The sequence below is a fragment of the Apiotrichum porosum genome, assembly GCF_003942205.1.
Source record: "Apiotrichum porosum strain DSM 27194 chromosome Unknown scaffold_2, whole genome shotgun sequence".
Taxonomy (NCBI): domain Eukaryota; kingdom Fungi; phylum Basidiomycota; class Tremellomycetes; order Trichosporonales; family Trichosporonaceae; genus Apiotrichum; species Apiotrichum porosum.
Genome location: NW_021167109.1, coordinates 801,812 through 820,275, shown reverse-complemented (window position 1 = coordinate 820,275; position 18,464 = coordinate 801,812). Strand labels below are relative to the sequence as shown.

Genomic DNA, 18,464 nt, shown 5'->3' with positions numbered 1-18,464 from the left:
GACTCGAGAATCAAGTTTAGTCTGGCGTGTGCAGACGTGGGGGTCACGTCATGTTGTGTAGCCAGTAGATGAGATGACAAGCAGTCACCATGTGAGATCTTTTGCTGAACCGGACATCCGAACATCCCTCACATCATCCAAGAGCACCACTTGCCTGTAATCTTGCGATGCCGGCGGCCACAACATTACGAACTGGCCATCGTTCGGCGACACGCAACCTCGGCCAAACCCGATGGTATGTATATCACATGCATGCGTGTGAACAAGGCCTTGTCGTCACTGATCAGTGAAGCCATGCACACTGGCCGTTGCAAGTTGGACGGCTTGGAACCGTGCGTGCCTGAACAATCGTCGTTCGGTTCGCGCGTCGCGCGCGCGAGGGGCTCCTGTGCGGTGACGTTTTTCGCCATCGGCCACCATCTATGGCGACGAATTGTTTGCGTGTGGCATGGCCGACCGACGGCCACCAAACGCCATACCGACCACTTACATCGCACGTTAAACTCAGCAATGAGCACGACCTGTCAGAAGACTCGGCGACGTCCGATGCTGTTTTAGAACAGCACCTCGCCATGCACACGGAGGATATATAAGATGGCAACAACATCGTGTCGAGAACCTCACCAACTCACAACTCCTCGTCTCGCTGACAATGGCTCCAGTCGCTCTTGCCAACACCCCTTCTCCCACTATCGAGGCCATCAAGGCCGCTGCTGTCGCAGCTGCCACTTCGCCTGTGGACCTCCGCACTTACGCGTCCTTTGACTCGACTCCCGCCATTGGCACCGAGTTTGCCGCCACTGCCACCGACAACAAGCCCGCCCTTACCATCCAGGACGTGATCGCCGACCCTGCAAAGACCGTCGCCCTCGGCCGTCTCATTTCGGAGCGCGGCGTCGTCTTCTTCCGCGACGGTAACATCACCCCCGAGCAGCAGAAGGACCTTGTCCTTGCCCTTGCCCGTGCCGGCGGAGCCCCCGAAGAGAGTGGTCTGCACATTCACCCTCTCACCTTTGAGAACTCGGAACTCGGCGACCAGATCACCTGGATCAGCAACGAGTACCGCGACCTGTACATTGAGGGCTACAACCGTGACCTCCCGTCCATTGTCCAGCGCAAGCCTGGCAAGTCCCTTTGGCACTCGGACATTACCTTTGAGAAGGTTCCCTCGGCCTACGCTTCCCTGCAGATCCGCGACCTCCCCAGCACTGGTGGCGACACCCTCTGGGCCTCGGCGTACGAGGCATACGACCGCCTCTCGCCCTCGTTCCAGCAGGCCCTCGAGGGTCTCACTGCCGTTCACGACAGCAACGAGGCGTTCAAGGGCTACGCCAGCCGCCGCAACAAGCCGCTGCGCTCCGGCGAGCGCGGCCACCCTGACAACGTTGGCGACGACCTCAGCGCCATCCACCCCGTCATCCGCACCAACCCCGTGACCGGCTGGAAGGGAGTCTTCGTCAACCCTGGCTTCACCAAGCGCATCGTCGAGCTCACCCAGCCCGAGTCGGACGCCCTCCTCAACTTCCTGTTTGACCACATTTCGGCCGTGAGTTGTTTCGTATTTGAAAGACAAGGGGGCCTCCGCTGACATCTCATTCAGAACCACGACCTCCAGGTCCGCTTCCGCTGGACTGAGAACGCCCTTGCCATCTGGGACAACCGCTCGACCTTCCACGCGGCCACCCCGGACGTCGACGACGTGCGCCGCGCCGGCCCTCGCTCGGTCTCCCTCGGCGAGCGTCCTTACTATGACCCCAAGTCGGTGTCTCGCCGCGCTGCTCTCGCCGAGCGCGCGGCCGCTGCCGCCAAGGCTTAAGCACCGGACAGCCTTGAATGGTAAAGCAGAATGATAAGGTTGTATATGGAAGATATTAATGGTTATACGTTGCGCAACAGTTGGCCATGAGGGGACGGAGGTGGCGACGGATATCGCGCTGTTATCGATGACTCTGCAGCTGCCTATCCCCATACAACATGTAACAGTGCCTGCTCATTGGCTTTATTAACCATTACCTACATACAACTGCTACAGGGACCACTCTCAATACCTCTGCCATGCCTCCTCGGCGAACCCAGTCAGCCCATCGAGGCTGACCCGCGTGCCGTCCTTGAGCCTCGCCCAGCCGGACCAGTCGCCGAACACCTGGATCGTACTGCTGGCGACGAGCAGCCTGTTGATACTCGCCTTACGTACATGCCACGGCGTGACCGTCGCCTCGATCCAGTCGGCCTTGAGGGTCCACGGCTCCTCGGGCTTGTCGATGTTGTACTCCCATTTGATCTGTGGGTGTCCAAAATCGAGCACCTTGTCGACGACAAGCGCATTCTCCGTGTCGCCGTTAGGCTTGGCGTTGGCGCCGAGGGTGAACCCGATGCGCTGGCCGTCGGGGTTGACGCCGCCCGCAGCGGCCCAGTTCCAGACGTTCCGGTAGTTCCAGCGTCCACGGCCACGGTCCAGCACGGCGAACGCGTCTTGGCCCACCGTGTGCGTGCGGCTGCCGTCGATCGTGACGGTGCCAGTGACGGGGAGACTGGGCGCCTTGACGGTGTAAAAGTATCGTGCCTTGCCCCACGGCACGGCGACCGAGAGCGACTCGCCAGACGTGTCGACCGTGAGCTCGGCCGTCACGCGAGGCGACTTGACGCGGATAATGGTACGGGAGGTGTCCACCTCCTCAAAATCGAGTGTGATGCCGTTGCTCGAGCCGTAGACTTTGAGGGGAGGCAGGCTCGTGGGCAGCTCCACTCCGCGGCCGTTCAGAAGTGGCGCGTGCTCCTCGGCGATGGTCTCCTTTGTGGAGCGGTCGTACAGGTACACCTGTACAAAGTTTGCATAGTCGAGGTCGGCGACAGTCAGACCCAGCACGAGCTCGGGGGTGGTGATCCCCCAATAGTCCCACTTCTTCGTCCGCCACAGGTAGTACAGACCGTGGGGAATGTTGTCGCTGGTATGCAGCGGCTTGCGCGACCAACCCCCCGCGTCCGGTGCCAAGTCGCCGTTCGGAGTTGCAAGAACGGTGGGTTCTGTAATCTCTCGCCGTGCCATGGTGGGAAAGAGTTGAACGGTGGGGCCAAGAGGCCAAAGGCGTGTTTGTGTTGGCGCCATTTATGGTGACGGTCGCCATACCCAGCGTCATGCGCGCGCGCGCATGGTCGGTGAATCTCGGCCCGAGGCGGTCATGTCCGCAACGCCATCGCATGCCCCGCCCGCTTTGAGCAAGTTGGCGTGAGGAGGCGACTGCTTTTGCGTGGCGGTAAGCTGAGGCAGCGACTGCGGATATGCATACATTCATAGCCGCTTGAAAACGCTGGTACTACTGGATCCTGTCATCGTGACTGTCATATCTCGAGCGCCGATACCCCCATTGAGACACTGTTGCCATGCAATGCTAAATACCGGGACAATACTAAATGGTTGAAGGCCAAGGCATGGGATGAACTCTCCAAGGCAGCGCACGCCAGCTGGAGGTCGTGGGTTGTCGGGCTCTGTCGATTGGTGCCACCCCCAGGGGCCACTGTCTGATGACAACAATGCATTTATGCAAGCAACATGGTTCTGTACAGCGCTAGGCTTGTGGAGGCAAGTCACTACGAGCGCAATGTGGAAATACTGTCATGCTGCAATGGATCACCGCCACTTGGGGTCACTGCCACAGTCCAGTCAACCGTTTCCCGCCAGCGCGCCCCCAAGACGTGCGGATCCCTCCACCCGGTTCCAAACACGCAACAGCACTTCCCATGAACCACGCCCCTTTTCACACTCTTTTCCCGCATCATCGATCCCAACCATCCCACATTCCACCCATGCCGACCAAAAAGAAGACCAGGACCCATCCCAGCTGGAAGGGAGAGCCTACGCCGCGCGCCATCGATGCAGCCAAGCAAGTGTGGCACATTTCCCACCTGCGCGAAAAGATCCTTTCCGACCTCAGCGCCCAACGCGACACTGCCTGGAAGCCCAACTTTCTCTTTATCAATCTCAACCCCAGTCGCAACCCGCTCTTCGACCACCTCACGTGCGGCAAGGAGAGCTTCGTCTCCACCGTGCGCATGCTGTGGTCGACCACCAACTATGTGCACTACGCCAAGTCAAGGATGCAGCCAAGAACCGCACAACGAGCCGTGACGCGTCCACGGGTTCGTTTGACATTGAGGACCGTCTCGAGATCTACCGCTCCAGCATCAAGGTTCTCCACCTCACCGGTGCATTCCCTCTCCTCCACGATGTCAACGGCGTCGAGGACCTGTTTGACACCTTCCCCTGCTTGAGCCAGATCGAGTGGAACCACGGCGTCACCTGCGAGAGACACCTTCACTGTTCGTCAATCTCCAAGTGCAGCCACACGCACATTGGCGGCACGGACCATTTCGTCCTGGGGCGCACGTACGCGGCGTCGGTGGACTCGGACGGCCACCTTCCCAACCTCGACATGGACAGCAACTATTTGCCCGCCTCGTGGGACATCACCCCCGTGCGGCAGCTGCACATCGGCAAGATTTCTCGTGGACGCAGGAGCCGCTTCGATTTCCAGCTCCGCGACGACGAGGACCACGACGAGCTCCCAGACCTGCTCAAGAGGGCCATCCACAGCCTGTTTGTTCACCCGTCGCACTCTATCGAGACGTGGATCTGGATTCTGCACAAGCGCCAGCTCTTGGACATTGTCACCCTGACCGAACTCAACCTCGGCGGCAGCTGGATCACGGTCGCTCAACTGCACCGCATCGCCGAGGCGACGGGCCCGACTCTGCACGCCCTCACCGTTCAGGTCAAGGACCCCAAGCCCTCCGCCGTGCTCGGGTTTGCCTGGACGGTCTTTCCCTTCCTTGTCGGCCTGGAGATTACAATCGACTGCCCCAGTAACAGCGACACCGGCCTCCTGCTCAACCCCCTTTACGCCCACGAATACGATTCCGACAGCGGCGAGTCCTTTGCGACTGACTCGACGTTTGACATTGATCCCAACCTTCCCGCCGACCAAGGCACGCTCGAGTGCTGCCAGGTCATCTACATTGTCAACGTTCCCAGGCGCCTCACCAGTGCCCTGTCCATGCAGTGGGTGGACACGTGTGTCCCAACCGTCGAGGAGACTGCCGCGTTCTTCTTGCAGTTCCCAGCCGACATCTCTCACCACGTCGCCATCATGGCCCCCAAGGGCTGCCTGGCGACTCGTCTGGGAGGCGCGGGCCACGGAATCTCGCTCGCGTACAGCCTGTCGACGGCCATGGTGCTCGAAAAGATGCGCGGCAGGCTGGGCGACATTATGCGTACTATTCTGGGCCTCAACGGCGCCGGCGGTCACGCGAGTGACAATGAGGATGACGGGTGGGACACGGACCCCGAGGGCGGCTCTGTCGACGACGAGGTTGCCGAAGTGGACCTGCCTTGGGAACCCGAGACGGGCAGCGTCGACTAGGTCTGTGACGAGAAGTCAAGCCGAAGGAAGGGATGTGTTTGTACATACTATGCCGCAGCGTTAACGGGTTTGGCAAGGAGTGCGAGCAGATGTTTATAAGGCAAGAGATAAGGTGACGTTATGCACTGTGATATTGCTGCCACACTATGATGTCCCCCAGGACCCACCGACACCTCCACCGTAGTCCAGTCAACCGGGGGCGCAACGCGGCTGACCATATGATCTGCTCATCCAACAAGCACAACCCACTCTTTTTTTTTCCATCCACACCATCACTCTCAACACCATGCCCGGCAAGACCAAGCAGCCCAAGAAACGTCGCGCCGCCGTGGCCCCCACGCCGCGCACCATGGAGCTGGGCAACCAGCTGTGGCACATTGACCACATCCGCCGCATGATCTTCTCCGACCTGGACCCGACGCTGGGCGGCAACAAGAGGTGGACACCTCGCACCGCCTCATCTACCAGCAACAAGAACAAGGCCAAGGGTATCCCTCTCTTCGACTACATCACTTGGGGCAGGGTGGGCTTTGGTTCTGCCGCCCGCGTGCTCTGGTCCACCATCTACTATGAAGACTACGCAAAGGTCAAGGATGCGCCCGACAACGCCGGCGACACTGGCTCCCCATTCGGCATCACCAAACGCCTCGACGTCTACCGCTCCAGTGTCAAGACGCTCTTCCTCACTGGCTCGTTCCCCCGCCTGCACGGCGTCGGCGGCGTCGAGGACCTGTACAAGATCTTCCCGAACCTGTTCGAGATCCAGTGGAACCACCGCGTCACGGAACCGCTGCACTTTATCAACTATTCCTTTGTGACGGCCTGCGGGCCCGCGACGCAGCACTACCACCACAGCACGCTCCTCGAGGTGACGATCGACCGCCACGGCGACCTGTCCAGCCTCGACACGCACAGTTCGACCCTCCCGGCCGCGTGGAATGTGCACACGATGCGCCAGCTGCACGTCGGCAAGATCTCGCCGACGCGCCGCGACCGCTTTGACTGGAAGCTGCGCAACGATCTCGACGGCGACGGACTTCCGCTCGCCCTCCAGGTCGTCGCCAACACCCTCGCCCTCCACCCGTCGCACTCTATCGACACTTGGGTGTGGATCCTCCACACGCGTAACCTGATGGACATCCCCCCGCCCTTGGAGCTCAACCTTGGCGGCAGCTGGCTCACGCTCGACCAGCTCCACCACATTGGCGTCGCGACGGGCACCGAGCTTCAGAGCCTCATTGTGGGCGTCAAGGCTGCGCATCCCGAACATGTCCTCGGCTTTTGCTGGTCGCTCTTCCCGGAACTCAAGCACCTGTGCCTGACCATCGACTGCCCTGCCTCCAAGGCGACGCAGCGCATCCAGTTCTACGACTCGGACAGCGAAGGCAGCGGTGCGGACAGCTGGGAAGCGAGCGACACGGCGTCCGTCAGCGGCGTCAGCGACTCGACGCTCTCGATCGACTCGAGCCACCTCGACCTGGGCCTTCCCGCGCTGGCCATCTGTCGCCTGTTCTACCACGTCGACGTGCCGCCATTCTTCGCGAGCGAAACGGGACCCATTGAGTGGATCTACTCGTGTCTCCCATCTACCCTCGAGACGGCCTCGTGGCTCATGGACTTTCCCGAGGCCATGGACATTGAAATCAAGATCATCACCCCGCAGGGATGTCTCGGTATCACCTGCCTCGGCGAGGAGCGCGGACACGCGACGTCACGCGAATACATGATGGCCACGCTTGAGGAGCTCGACGAGTTTCGTCTTAGTGCCCAGGACGGGTCGGACTGGTGGCCTTCCGAGTCTGACGGAGAGTGAAAACACGAGCACACGCCCGGAAAGACGGGACAGCGCACACCGACGTTGTGTCAAGTTACGAGCCCCGGACCCCTTCAACAAGCCTCATGCGATGATAGCAGAGAAAGAATGTGATAAATAAGATGCAACATGTGCCATTCGGCTCGATGTGAGGCCAATTGGCGGGTGGGAAGTGTACATCCACGTCAGTGTGAGTGACTCGGCTCGAGCAGGTGCTGGTAACAAATACATTTGCCGCCTCCAGGGCGGCTCGCTGCCTTGACCTCTCCTTGACCTCTCACAGACTTGCGCTTGGGCTCGTGGGTGAAGGCGGTGCGGGTGGTGGAACTGGACGAGCAGCAAGTGCGGCGTCGTCTCTCGCTTGTGGTGGGGGGATGGCCGCCGTGTGACCCGTGCTTCCTCCTTGGGTCATCCTGTCAATCTCGTCAAGAACAGCCCTCTGCCGGACATGGCGGTGGATGGCGTCTCGACGCTCCTGGCCATAGATTGAAGCGTCCTTGCGGGCATCTGCGAGCGCCCTAGCCGCACTTTCAAGTCGTCAGCCACAGCCGCACACCACCTCCCCCCCGAGTCCCCTACTCACTGGACATGCCTGTCAATCATCGACGCGCGACTCGTGTCGACCACATTGTCAATCTGCACCCACTGCGCCCACACTGCGATACCCGCCAGGATGGCAATGACCATGACAAACTTGTTGTTGGACATGTACAGCGCGTCTCCGCCGCCCGACGCGTGCCCGTCGGCGTCGTACGGCTGCCACTGACCGTCCGTACCCATGCGGTGCGCGCCCCAGGCGCCCGCGCCGGCCTCGGAGTCGCGGAACCCGCGTCCCCGCCACTCGTGCGCGCCGTTTGCGCGTGCGCGCCGGATCGCCTCGCGCACCATGGCGTCGGCGCTCGACTCGGCGTATTCAGAGTCAAAGCCGCCGCCGTTCCAGCCGTACCCCGTGGACAGGTACGTGCTGCGTCCCGCGTTGGTGTTGAGGAGCTTGTAGGCCTTGTTCAGGCGCGCAAAGTGGTCGGACGACGCGGAGGGGTGGGACGAGTCCGGGTGCAGGATGAGGGCGAGGCGGTAGTCTGCGGCAGGGCGTTAGTCAGGACGCCGAGGGGACGAGCTAGGCCCGACCTGGAGATGGCCTGTGATGCACAGGTGGGTCTTCATAGCGGACCACACAGTGCGAGGACCCACTGGTGATCGCCTAGAGACCTGTTGTCACCAGAGGTCGGTGCCGGAGCAAGTCGCTGTGGGCGGCACACAACCCCATTCGGAATGACATGCGTCTCCGAATCCACCTCCACCGTACTTGAACTACTCACACGCAGCTTTGATCTGGCCGCCGGACGCGCTCCGCTCCAGGCCAAGAATCTCAAACGGCGTCGGCGGCCCCCCCTTCGCACCGGTCTCGGGGAAGACGTAGTCTTCCATCTTGGCGCGCCGAGGTCGCCTCGATGGACCGGCGGCGGCGGTCGCGTCTGCAGGGTGGGGGTGGGGGTGGTCCTCGAGCGCGGCGGCGTGCGCCCACCTCGTGCCGAGGGTTTTGGTGGGGATGGGCGTGTACGTTGCGAGTGGTGTACAGGTTGCGCGGAGGGCGCCGATGCCGTGTCGGATGTGCATGGTTGTGCTGTACGCGCAGAGTGTTGTGAAGGATCTGTGGATGGTGGCCTAAGAGATACGAAGGCGGCATCTCGTGTGCTGTCGGAGCCATAGGTGGCGCGGGACCTTCCCTCCATATGGTGCCCCACATGGCCCCCCAGGTGGGTGGCGACAACCGGGTGGCGTCACTGGCGGCGCGCGGCGCGGGCGGGCACGTCGTGGCCGAGCAAAGACGCAAGGACGGTCATGCAATGGCTGCATGGGCTGCAGATTGCCGAGGCAGTGAGTGCAGTCACGCACACCAAACGGGGAATGCAGCTGGCAAAGCTGCAGACATATATAATGTCGTCGTGCAGCCGTGACTCTTCCTCTCTTTCATCCACCCATCCACCCCCATCCGCAAAACAAAACACACACCTTGGACACACACCGTGCAGACATCAGGTCCACACGCGCAGTCGCGACCCCACCGACGTCATCAGCAGCAGCAGCAGCAGCATCAACCACCATGTCACCCTCCGCACTCACATACAGAGCGCACGCGTCTCCCGACACCCCGCGTAACCGTGGCCCGTGGGTCAACGGCTTCCTGGCCCTCTTTGGTGTCCTCTCCCTTCTCCCGCGCCTGCCCTTCCTCACTCTGCGCTTCGTCTTCTGCCGCCCCGCCGGCGCGGCCTATGGCTGGTTCCTCAAGTCGCACCTCATCAAGTCGGTCGGCCAGTGGACGGGGCTCGCGTACCCAGAGACGGACGCCGAGGCGACGGCCGTGCCGCGCCCCATTGCGCCGTTTGGCAATGTGATGAAGCTGGTCACCATGGACGTCGTGCGCGTCCCCGCCGCCCCCGAGGAGTGGTGTGTTGGCTACGCCGAGCCGGCGCCCATCGTCCCGCGCGCAGAGAGGCCCGGGTTCATCTTATCGCCTCCTGGTGCGGCCCTCGGTACTGCAAAGGCCGTCCCGGGCGAGAAGCTCGTCTTTTACATCCACGGAGGGTGAGTGCGGCCGCCGCCCCCTGTACCTGTCTGTGTTCTAACGTCTTCCCCCACAGTGCATACGCGCGCGGCCACCCGATGTGGTCCCCGTTCGCGCCCAAGCTCGCGCGCGACACGCACACCCGCGTCTTCGGCGTCCAGTACCGCAAGTGCCTCACCGACTCGACGGCCTACCCTGCCCCGCTCCTCGACGCGCTCGCGGCGTGGCACTACGTCACGGTCCACCTCGGCTTCACCCCGTCCAACATTGTCGTCACGGGCGACAGCGCCGGCGCGCACCTGGCCCTCGCGCTCGTCTTGCAGCTCTCGGCGCTCGACCTGCCTCTTCCGGGCTCCCTGGCCCTCGCCTCCCCCTGGGCCGACTTCACCACCTCGTTTGCGAGCTGGAAACGCAACCAGGACGACTACCTCACCAAGTCGCGTCTGGACAACTGCATCAAGAGCATTGTGCGCCACTACAACGCCGGCGCCGTCCGCCACCCCCTCTTCTCCCCGGCCCTCGCGGACGCGGGCCACTGGACGTTCCTCGTCTCGGTGCCCGTGTTCGTGTCGTACGGCACCCTCGAGGCGCTCGAGGACGAGGACAAGGCCCTCGTGGACGGTATGCGGCGCGACGGCGTCGCCGTCGAGGTCTTTGAGGACAAGGGCGGATTCCACGACGGCCCCATCACCGGCATGAACGAGGACGTTTACAAGCGCTTCGCGGCCGCGATCGAGGACCAGCTCAAGCAGATTGCGATCAAGGCCACGACCGATGGCCAGTGAAGTGGGTGTGGCGGGGACAGAGGTACAGACGGACGGCCCCGTGGGGTGACGCTTGGAGGTATCATGAGGCCAGAGGCGCGCGGGCGTCGCTTGTGAACTAGTTCTTTCCTTTCGCGCTGTTTCTTCTTCAGAGATGCTGTCCTTGAATACCATGCCGCAGAACCATTATACCCAGGACAAACTGATGCATGCAGGTCTATGACTGCCGTCTCCTCTACGTATTATGGAAAACGGCAGCGTATGAGCGAGCCTTGGTGGAGACAGTAGATGGTATAAAGTAACACGAACGATGCGTTGGATGGGAAGGATGACGTGGTTCCCCAAAGAGTGAAAGAAAACTGGCACTTTGCGGTTTGCGCCACGCAGCCACACAGTCACACACTAGACCAGCGCGGCGCCCAGAACAGCCGACAGAGCCACCACAACGCCGCTCACGTAGACCCAGACGTTGGCGCGCTCGGTAACGCGGGTAGCCGTGTTGGCGGCGCTAGCCGTGTGCTCGGTGATAAACGACGAGTAGTTGCATGGGGTGCTGGAGAGCGTCAGCGATCAGCGATCAGGAATCAGCTCAGCTGTGTGGCGCGTGGTGGTTTCCAGCTGCGAGTACTGACCCGTGTGGCTTGGACGTGATCGGCGTCGGGATCCAGCCATATGTCAGGCCGGCCTGGAAGCTCCAGTCCAGCGCGTCCTCGGTACGCCAGCACCAGAACACCCATCCAGACTGCGCGGGGTAGAGTCAGTAACGGCCGTCGGGCACGATGAAACCAGGTCGTGGCCAGACACCCAGCCTATAGCCAGCTCATGACTGGCGATCCACAGATCCACCGAGCTGGCGGCTGTCCCCACTCGACGACACGGGTTGCCCTGGAGCGTACCCCGCCGCCGCGCCCTGGAGCGTACGACTCACTGCCTTTTCATACACCCATGTCTGGGTCTCAAACGCCTGTGCGAGGTGATCAATGTATCCCTGTGTCCACGCCGAGGGGTCGCCCGTGCGCTGGGAGCAGTCGCCGGGGAAATCAATCGCCGCGGTGCCGTTCAGCGTGTTGTCGTAGCGCGAACCGGTGCCGCGGCCATTGAGCCACTTGGCGCAGTCCGTGTTGGCCACTGTGGTGGGTCAGCGTGCTTGCCGCAGGGAACAGCTGGACAACTGGCCAGCTGAACCGTGGCACAAAGCGACAGCGGACTCCGCACGCCGTCCGACTCACCGGTAAACTCCCCGACAAACGTCCACAGATAGTTGTTCGCAGTGGCCAGGTCCGTCTCCCAGCCGCAGTACCAGCGGAGGTTGTCGTACAGGCTCAGCTGGATGTACGTGTGGTCGAACATTGGGTAGATGTGCTGAACGGGTTAGCAGTGGCAACATCCGCACTCAACCCACAGTGTCGAGTGCCACACGCTGGTACGTCGGCGCAGGCATAAACCCTTCCCACGCCGCCAGACCCTGGTACGCTTCCTGGATGATGACCGTGATCCCGTTACTGGCGGCGACGGCCGAGATGTTGCGGATGAGCGCGTATCCGTCCTGATAGTAGCTCCGGAGGTCGCCAATGTCGCTGCTGGACTGGGGGAGCGGCTCGTTCATGAGCTCGATGGACGTGACTGCGCCGCTGTAGCTTGCGTTGGTGAACTCGGTCACGAGCACTTCGATGGCGTTGATCGCGCGAGCGTAGTTTGTGCTGTTGGAAAACCACTGGCGCGTGCCGCGGAGCCCGGAATTGTCGTACCCGTTTTGGCTGCCGGGTGCGCCGTGCAGGTCGAGCATGACCTGGTGCGTGAGCTACAGTGGGACTGGTCGGTGCCGCGGCCAGGCCCTTCACATGGGACGCATAGCGGCGGAATGCACAGGGTAGTGTGAAGGAGTGGACTACTCACATTGAGGTTGAGCTGGGCACACCACAGGACGGCCTTTTTGAGATACTCGTAGGCGCCGACAAGATACGGTTCGCCGTTTTCAAGCGGGATAATGGACCAGACTGTCATTAGCATGAGCTCGAATGAGGTCTGCACGTGGTCACAGGCTCACACTGTGGCCCTTGTGGTAGACACCAAGGTCAAGTTTGGGTGAGAATGACCTTTGACGAGCACTACCACAGCGCCACAGCACCGTCACCACGAACCAAACTTCCACTCACAGCCGATAGGGATGCGGACAGTGTTCAGCCCCGCACCCGCAATAGCCTCAAACTGCGAGTAGTCGTACCACGTCGCCCAGTGGTTGATAATTTCGCTCGGGTTGCTGGAATTGGCCACATACTCGCCATACGACCACTCGTCGACGACCCAGTCGGGCTTGTCCTCGAACAGACTCGGCGTGATCCACGGTTCGAGCACGAGCCTGTCGGGGTGTTTTGTCAGCTACCAAATATCATTCTTCTAAGCTGTGCTCACCAGCCGCCAATGTTGACGCCGCGGACCGGTGCGACACCCCAGCTGAACCCGGGCGCCTGGACCGTGATGGAGTCGCGCTCAGCGCGACTGCCGTTCGTGGCCTGGATGATTTGGGTGTCACGGTCGCGCACTGCGCGTGTGATCACCCGCCCCTCCACCAGGGAGAGCAATGCGAGTCCCGTGGCCAGCACGCGGAACATGATAGTGACGGGAAGGAGGTGAGAAGAGTGAGAAGCGTTCGGTTCTGTGTTGTTGTCGTCTTTTTGTGTCGAGGCCCCTCCCAGAGTCCCCAGAGTACCAGAGTAGCGCCTGTCCCGGCCTGTTCCTTGTCCTGTATATTGGTTGTGGCTTGAGGGCTTTTCGGGGGTCGCGGCTGCGTGTTGAGAAGGTTGGCGTTGCGCTTGGACGTTCGCAGCCCTTAAAAGAGGCTGGTCGTCTGGGAAAAAACGTGAGCGCAGAGTGAGCGGACAGTGAAGGTGTCTCCCATGATGGGGCTGCGAAGGGACGGAGCAAGTCGTTAGTGGCAAATGGGTGAACCCGTGCAAACCATCACAGCGATCAGAGGCGGTACTGGGGCGGGGTGGCCAGAAGAAGGACAACGGGCAGATGGAGAGAAGCACAAGTGATGGCCCGATCGGCACAGGCCGACATGTTGTTATTGTCTGGGGGCTGGGCCCCCCCAGGTGCTACCCCACACGGAACCAAATAGACATCTGGGACCACGTGTCCTGTTTACGTAACCACTTCTGTTGACGGGCTGTAGTTCCCGGCCCAGGCCGTAGGTCACATATCCCCCCACATTCATGTCGACTTCGTCGTCCGACCTTCCACACACTCCACCATGCCTAGCCCACCGGATAACGACAGCAGCGATGAGATGGACGTCGAGTGCAACGACATTCTCAGCTCGGAGCAGCAGCCGAGTTCAGGCGGCAAGCGTGGGTCCCTCTTTGTTCTACACCCAAGGCGCGTCAGCTGACATGGCTTCCTCCAGAAACCCTCAAGCGGTGAGCGCCAGCGGATGAGCAAGCCGACGCGTCGCTTTGTCACTGACCCCCAACGCAGCGGAGACGCCTGTCTGGCTTGCCGTCGACGTCGAATTGTGAGTGCTTCTCAAACAGGTCGTGCTTGTGCACCGGAGTCATGCCGATTCGCACCCCCCGCACAGGGCCGACGCGGCCACCAAGACCGCGCCGCGCGTCGCGCCGTGGGACCTTGGCGACGGCGCTCAACGAGAAATGTGGCCATGGGCTTGTTCTGACACAGTTACAGAGATGCAACGCCGAGAAGCCTGCATGTGCGACATGCGTGCGTCTGAAGAAGCAATGCGTGTATGAGACGGGCAAGACCACGAGCCGCATCGCACTGCTCAAGGCTCGTATTTGTGAGTGTTTCCGGAGAATGGATTCCCGAGCGAGGCAGTGAACATGCCGCAGGTCATCGCCGATGGCCTCGCCTCGCCCGATGGCCGCCTCCCAGCGCCGCCGCCGTTCGTATGGCTGACACCTCACCAGCGGAACTTGAGAACCAGCTCCAAACGCGCACCCCCGGTGCCACACCAGCGCCTGAGAACCATCGCACACCAGCCCCGGCGCCGGCGTCGGCGCACACGATCAACCCTGCGGCACTGGGTTTCGCCATTCCAAGTGTCCAAGGCAGCATCTTCCCAATCTCGCCTGCGCCAGGTGTGATTCCTATGGTAGCCACGCCACACGGCAACCACAGCTCTGGCGCGAGCACTGGTCCGTCAGCTCCCCAGTCACATGCAGAGTCGCCCCGTTCTGGCCGGCCCTATGCCCAGTCCTCCAACCCGCGGCCCCCCGGTGAACCTGACCCGCACTTTGATTTCGACCTGTCGTTCCTCGACCAGCCCGTGGCTGACCTCTCGGCGCACCTGTACATGACAGCGGTCACCCCTCCAGCCGACGGTGCGACCGGGGTGCGCCGGTGGCGCCGGCGCGATTTTATCGAATCTGTGGGCGGCATTGAGAATGTCGTGGCGATGGGTTTGATGGGCGGCGCGACCTCGACGCGTGACGAGGACAAGAACGCGCTCGACGCCGACTTGGGCAGCGAGATGGGCTTGGACGTGAATGGCGAAATATCGATTCTGCCAAGCTTGCCACAAGGACGTGAACTCGTCGGCGGGTGGTTTGACCCCAACGACGTGCCGCCGGCGGTGCGCGATCATCTGTGGGTAATTACAAAACAGTATATGCTGACTGGCCCCCAGCCTCGACCTCTTCTTCTCGCGTCTGTCGGCACAGGCACATTTCAGCATCACCATCCACCTGCCGCGTTTCTACATGCGCCTGACGTTGCCGCCTGCCAAGCGCCCGCACCCGGGTCTGCTGTACAGCATGTACGCGACTGCCGCCCGCGTGTCGTCTCAGCCGGCCATCAAGCAGCTCGAGAGCCAGTTTTTCGAAATTGCAGACAAGCAGATTCGTCTTGCTGTGGCCAACCACGACCGTCTGCTTGACGCGTTGCGTGGAATGGCGCTGTTGACAAACTACCTGTTCGCAAAGGAAAAGTACTCGGTCGGCTACCACATGTGTGGTGCAGCTGTCAGACTGGCCATCTCGTGCGGTCTGGACCGGATCCCAACGTCGGTGTGGACGCCGGCACCGCCATTCAACGCCGCGATCCACTGCACGTTGCGCACCGGCGGCTACGCCATCCCCCCGCCAGAGGACCCCATTGACCTGGCGGAGCGAATCTACGCATTCTGGGCAGTCTACGAGACGGATCTGTGCACCGCCGTCGGCTACTTGTGGCACACTGGGCTTCCCATGGAGGACATTCGCACGCCGTTCCCGCGTCCGATGATCGAGTATGAACTGGGCCTCGTGTCCACTGTCGACGACCTCAGCATCGATTCTGTCCTCGACCCAAAGGACAACCCCCGGGGCCTGGACAATTCCTTTATTGTTCTTCGCATGAAGGCCTTGACACTGCTCGCGCGCGTCCTCAAACTCCGCCAGGAGCGGCCAGAGGTCGCCATGCCCGACATGTCGCCAGAGCCCGTGGCCTCGGGCCCACACGTGTGCAGCTACCCAGGATCGTCGCTGCCGCCTTATGCCACCCACCCAACGGGCTTTGCCAAAGTGAAAGCCGCGCTCGACTATTACGTCGACCACTTGCCCGACGAGCACCGACCCCCATGGCGCTGGGACGAGGGCGATGACGTGATGTTACCCCGAGTGGCACTGTCGCGCGAATCCAGTGTCCTCCACTTCCTGGTCGGCAACGCATACATGCAGCTGTGGAACATGCGCGCTCTCGACTCTGACAATTCCGTCGCCCTCCTCGTGGCCCGCCGCCTCGTCAACGTCATGTACCTGTACCAAACCGAACCCCTGTCTACCGGATACGACATTTTCATCATTACCATCTGGAACGAGGTCGCCATGGTCCTGGTGCGCGAGATGAAGCGTCTCCAGCACGTGGGCGAGACGGACCGCGCGCACTTGGTCGATGGAGACCTGTCCGTCGCCATTGCGGCCATGAAGAAGTGGGGCGACGTGGACATTGCCGCCGAGCACGACGGCAAAGACATTGCCGTCATCAATGGCAAAATGCTCGAACAGCTGCGGCTCATGAGCCAGGAGGACTGGGCCGAGGCCATACAGGAGAGCAGGAGGAGGTATGGCGGGATTGACCCGGTGCATTCCAAGAGCAACCTGGGTCACCATGGGATGGTGAGTGGTGGTTTCCTTGACAAGGACTAGGAGGGAGGGAGGGAGGGAGGGAGGGAGGGAAATGGATGTGGACATGTGCCCTGCCGGCATGTTGCTAGCGGGTGCTGACGCGCAAGGTTCCGGGGCACACCTAGAGCTGGGGGCGAGGGAGAGCATGTGAGCTAGCTGGCTAGCTCATTCAGCTGCGAAGCCAAAAGTCTTGTGTATCGCTTAATATCAGTGCAGAGCACTGGATGTATATATCTTCTCCCCACCGGGGTATGGCTGTTACTGACAAACATCGCAGGGCCCCTGCTTCAATTCCACTGGATAATCATGTTGGATCCAATGCATGCTAAAATAATAATGGCTTCCCTTCTCTCACACGAGCACACCACTCACGCCCATGTGGCCCTTGTCAGCCACGTAGACGGCCTCGCCCCTCAGAATGGTCCGCTCGACCCGCCCCACAAGCTTGCGGCCGAGGTACGGCGACAGCTTGTTCTTGAAGAACAGGTCGTGCTCGCTCAAGCTGTACTCTGTCGTGGGGTCGAAGATGACCAGGTCGGCATCCCCGCCGACCTGGATCGACCCCTTGGTCTTGTCCAGCCCCACCTGGCGCGCCTGTGCCGTGGCCAGGAGGTGCACGAGCCGGGGCAGAGTCACCTTACCGGCCAGCTGCGTATGCAGCAGCGGCAGGCCAAAGCCCAGGCCCGAGATGCCGCCCCACGCGCTCATAAAGTCGCCCTTCTTCAGCTCGGGGGTACACGGCGAGTGGTCCGAGACGACAAAGTCGATCGTGCCGTCCAGGACCGCGTCGACGATGGCGAGGCGGTTCGTCTCGTCGCGGATCGGCGGGCAGCACTTGAACTGCGTGGCGTTGGCGGGAATGTCCTCGGCACGCAGGGTCAGGTAGTGGAAGCACGTCTCGACAGTGAGGTTGGCGACGGGGCTGCCGCCGTCGGCTCCGGACCGCGCGGCGCGGATGGCGGGAAGCGCTTCGGCGGCGGACAGGTGGACAATGTGGAACCGCAGTGTCGGGTAGCGACGCGCGAGCGAGAGGATGAGTGCCAGAGCGTCCGTCTCGAGCGATTCGGGGCGCGAGGCCAAAAACGTAGAGTAGGCGTCGGGGCTCTCGTGGCTGGGTTCAGCTCCCTCGTGGGCGTGCTTTTCCAGCTCGGCGTGGAAGAGGACCAAGGCGTTCGTGTTGGCCGCTGCCAGCGCGTCGCACGCGATCACCAGGTCGGACTCCTCGACATGGCGGAACTCGTCCACGCCCGAGTTGATCAGGAAGCACTTGAAGCCCTTGACGCCTTGCTCGAGAAGCGGGACGAGCTGGTCGGCGTTGCCGGGGACAATGCCGCCCCAGAAGCCCACGTCGCACTTGACACCCGTCTCGAGGGCCGCGGCGCGCTTCTCGGCCAGGCCTTCCAGCGTCGTCGTGGGCGGGATGGAGTTGAGCGGCATGTCGATGATGGTCGTCACGCCGCCCGCGACGGCGGCAGCGGTTCCAGTCGCAAAGCCCTCCCAGGTAGTACGGCCGGGCTGGTTGAGGTGGACGTGGGCGCTGGGTGTGTGAGTTTACGTTAACGAGAGCTTGACTCACTCGACAAGACCAGGGAGCAGGACCTTGGGCTCGGCGACGACCACGTCCGCGCCCTCGTCGACACCTTCAGCAATGGCGGTAATCTTGCCATTGGTGATGGTGAGGGTTGCCGGCACGGGCGTGTCCTTGCCCGGGAGGACGGCGGCGTGGGCAGAGATAGAGTACGAGGCCATCACTTGGTCCTTGTTGGGTGATGCTGATGGAAT

The 18,464-nt window shown here is 61.8% G+C and overlaps 9 protein-coding genes across 9 annotated transcripts; 5 read left to right on the top strand and 4 right to left on the bottom strand.

Annotated features, from left to right (window-relative positions):
• Nucleotides 1–652: 652 nt before the first annotated feature.
• EHS24_004315 (uncharacterized protein) lies at nt 653–1,816 on the top strand (the record flags this gene model as incomplete). Its single annotated transcript, XM_028619907.1, has 2 exons — nt 653–1,546; nt 1,601–1,816. The coding sequence occupies 2 exons, from the start codon at nt 653–655 to the stop codon at nt 1,814–1,816; spliced, it is 1,110 nt and encodes a 369-aa protein (XP_028478879.1).
• A 225-nt stretch (nt 1,817–2,041) lies between these two features.
• Nucleotides 2,042–3,046, bottom strand: EHS24_004314 (uncharacterized protein; the record flags this gene model as incomplete). The annotated part of the gene is made up of 1 exon (XM_028619906.1): nt 2,042–3,046. One exon carries the CDS (start codon nt 3,044–3,046, stop codon nt 2,042–2,044), a length of 1,005 nt encoding a protein of 334 aa, XP_028478878.1.
• A 692-nt stretch (nt 3,047–3,738) lies between these two features.
• Nucleotides 3,739–5,417, top strand: EHS24_004313 (uncharacterized protein; the record flags this gene model as incomplete). The annotated part of the gene is made up of 2 exons (XM_028619905.1): nt 3,739–4,044; nt 4,095–5,417. The coding sequence occupies 2 exons, from the start codon at nt 3,739–3,741 to the stop codon at nt 5,415–5,417; spliced, it is 1,629 nt and encodes a 542-aa protein (XP_028478877.1).
• A 286-nt stretch (nt 5,418–5,703) lies between these two features.
• EHS24_004312 (uncharacterized protein) lies at nt 5,704–7,230 on the top strand (the record flags this gene model as incomplete). The annotated part of the gene is made up of 1 exon (XM_028619904.1): nt 5,704–7,230. One exon carries the CDS (start codon nt 5,704–5,706, stop codon nt 7,228–7,230), a length of 1,527 nt encoding a protein of 508 aa, XP_028478876.1.
• A 277-nt stretch (nt 7,231–7,507) lies between these two features.
• EHS24_004311 (uncharacterized protein) lies at nt 7,508–8,658 on the bottom strand (the record flags this gene model as incomplete). Its single annotated transcript, XM_028619903.1, has 3 exons — nt 7,508–7,757; nt 7,814–8,309; nt 8,550–8,658. 3 exons carry the CDS (start codon nt 8,656–8,658, stop codon nt 7,508–7,510), a joined length of 855 nt encoding a protein of 284 aa, XP_028478875.1.
• A 676-nt stretch (nt 8,659–9,334) lies between these two features.
• On the top strand, nt 9,335–10,581 carry EHS24_004310 (uncharacterized protein; the record flags this gene model as incomplete). Its single annotated transcript, XM_028619902.1, has 2 exons — nt 9,335–9,816; nt 9,873–10,581. 2 exons carry the CDS (start codon nt 9,335–9,337, stop codon nt 10,579–10,581), a joined length of 1,191 nt encoding a protein of 396 aa, XP_028478874.1.
• A 381-nt stretch (nt 10,582–10,962) lies between these two features.
• Nucleotides 10,963–13,172, bottom strand: EHS24_004309 (uncharacterized protein; the record flags this gene model as incomplete). The annotated part of the gene is made up of 8 exons (XM_028619901.1): nt 10,963–11,113; nt 11,193–11,302; nt 11,489–11,688; nt 11,790–11,922; nt 11,963–12,349; nt 12,457–12,557; nt 12,717–12,919; nt 12,973–13,172. 8 exons carry the CDS (start codon nt 13,170–13,172, stop codon nt 10,963–10,965), a joined length of 1,485 nt encoding a protein of 494 aa, XP_028478873.1.
• A 641-nt stretch (nt 13,173–13,813) lies between these two features.
• Nucleotides 13,814–16,703, top strand: EHS24_004308 (uncharacterized protein; the record flags this gene model as incomplete). Its single annotated transcript, XM_028619900.1, has 7 exons — nt 13,814–13,910; nt 13,967–13,979; nt 14,038–14,074; nt 14,245–14,356; nt 14,409–15,165; nt 15,206–16,673; nt 16,698–16,703. 7 exons carry the CDS (start codon nt 13,814–13,816, stop codon nt 16,701–16,703), a joined length of 2,490 nt encoding a protein of 829 aa, XP_028478872.1.
• Nucleotides 16,704–17,033: 330 nt separating this feature from the next.
• Nucleotides 17,034–18,431, bottom strand: EHS24_004307 (uncharacterized protein; the record flags this gene model as incomplete). The annotated part of the gene is made up of 2 exons (XM_028619899.1): nt 17,034–18,219; nt 18,259–18,431. The coding sequence occupies 2 exons, from the start codon at nt 18,429–18,431 to the stop codon at nt 17,034–17,036; spliced, it is 1,359 nt and encodes a 452-aa protein (XP_028478871.1).
• Nucleotides 18,432–18,464: the final 33 nt, after the last annotated feature.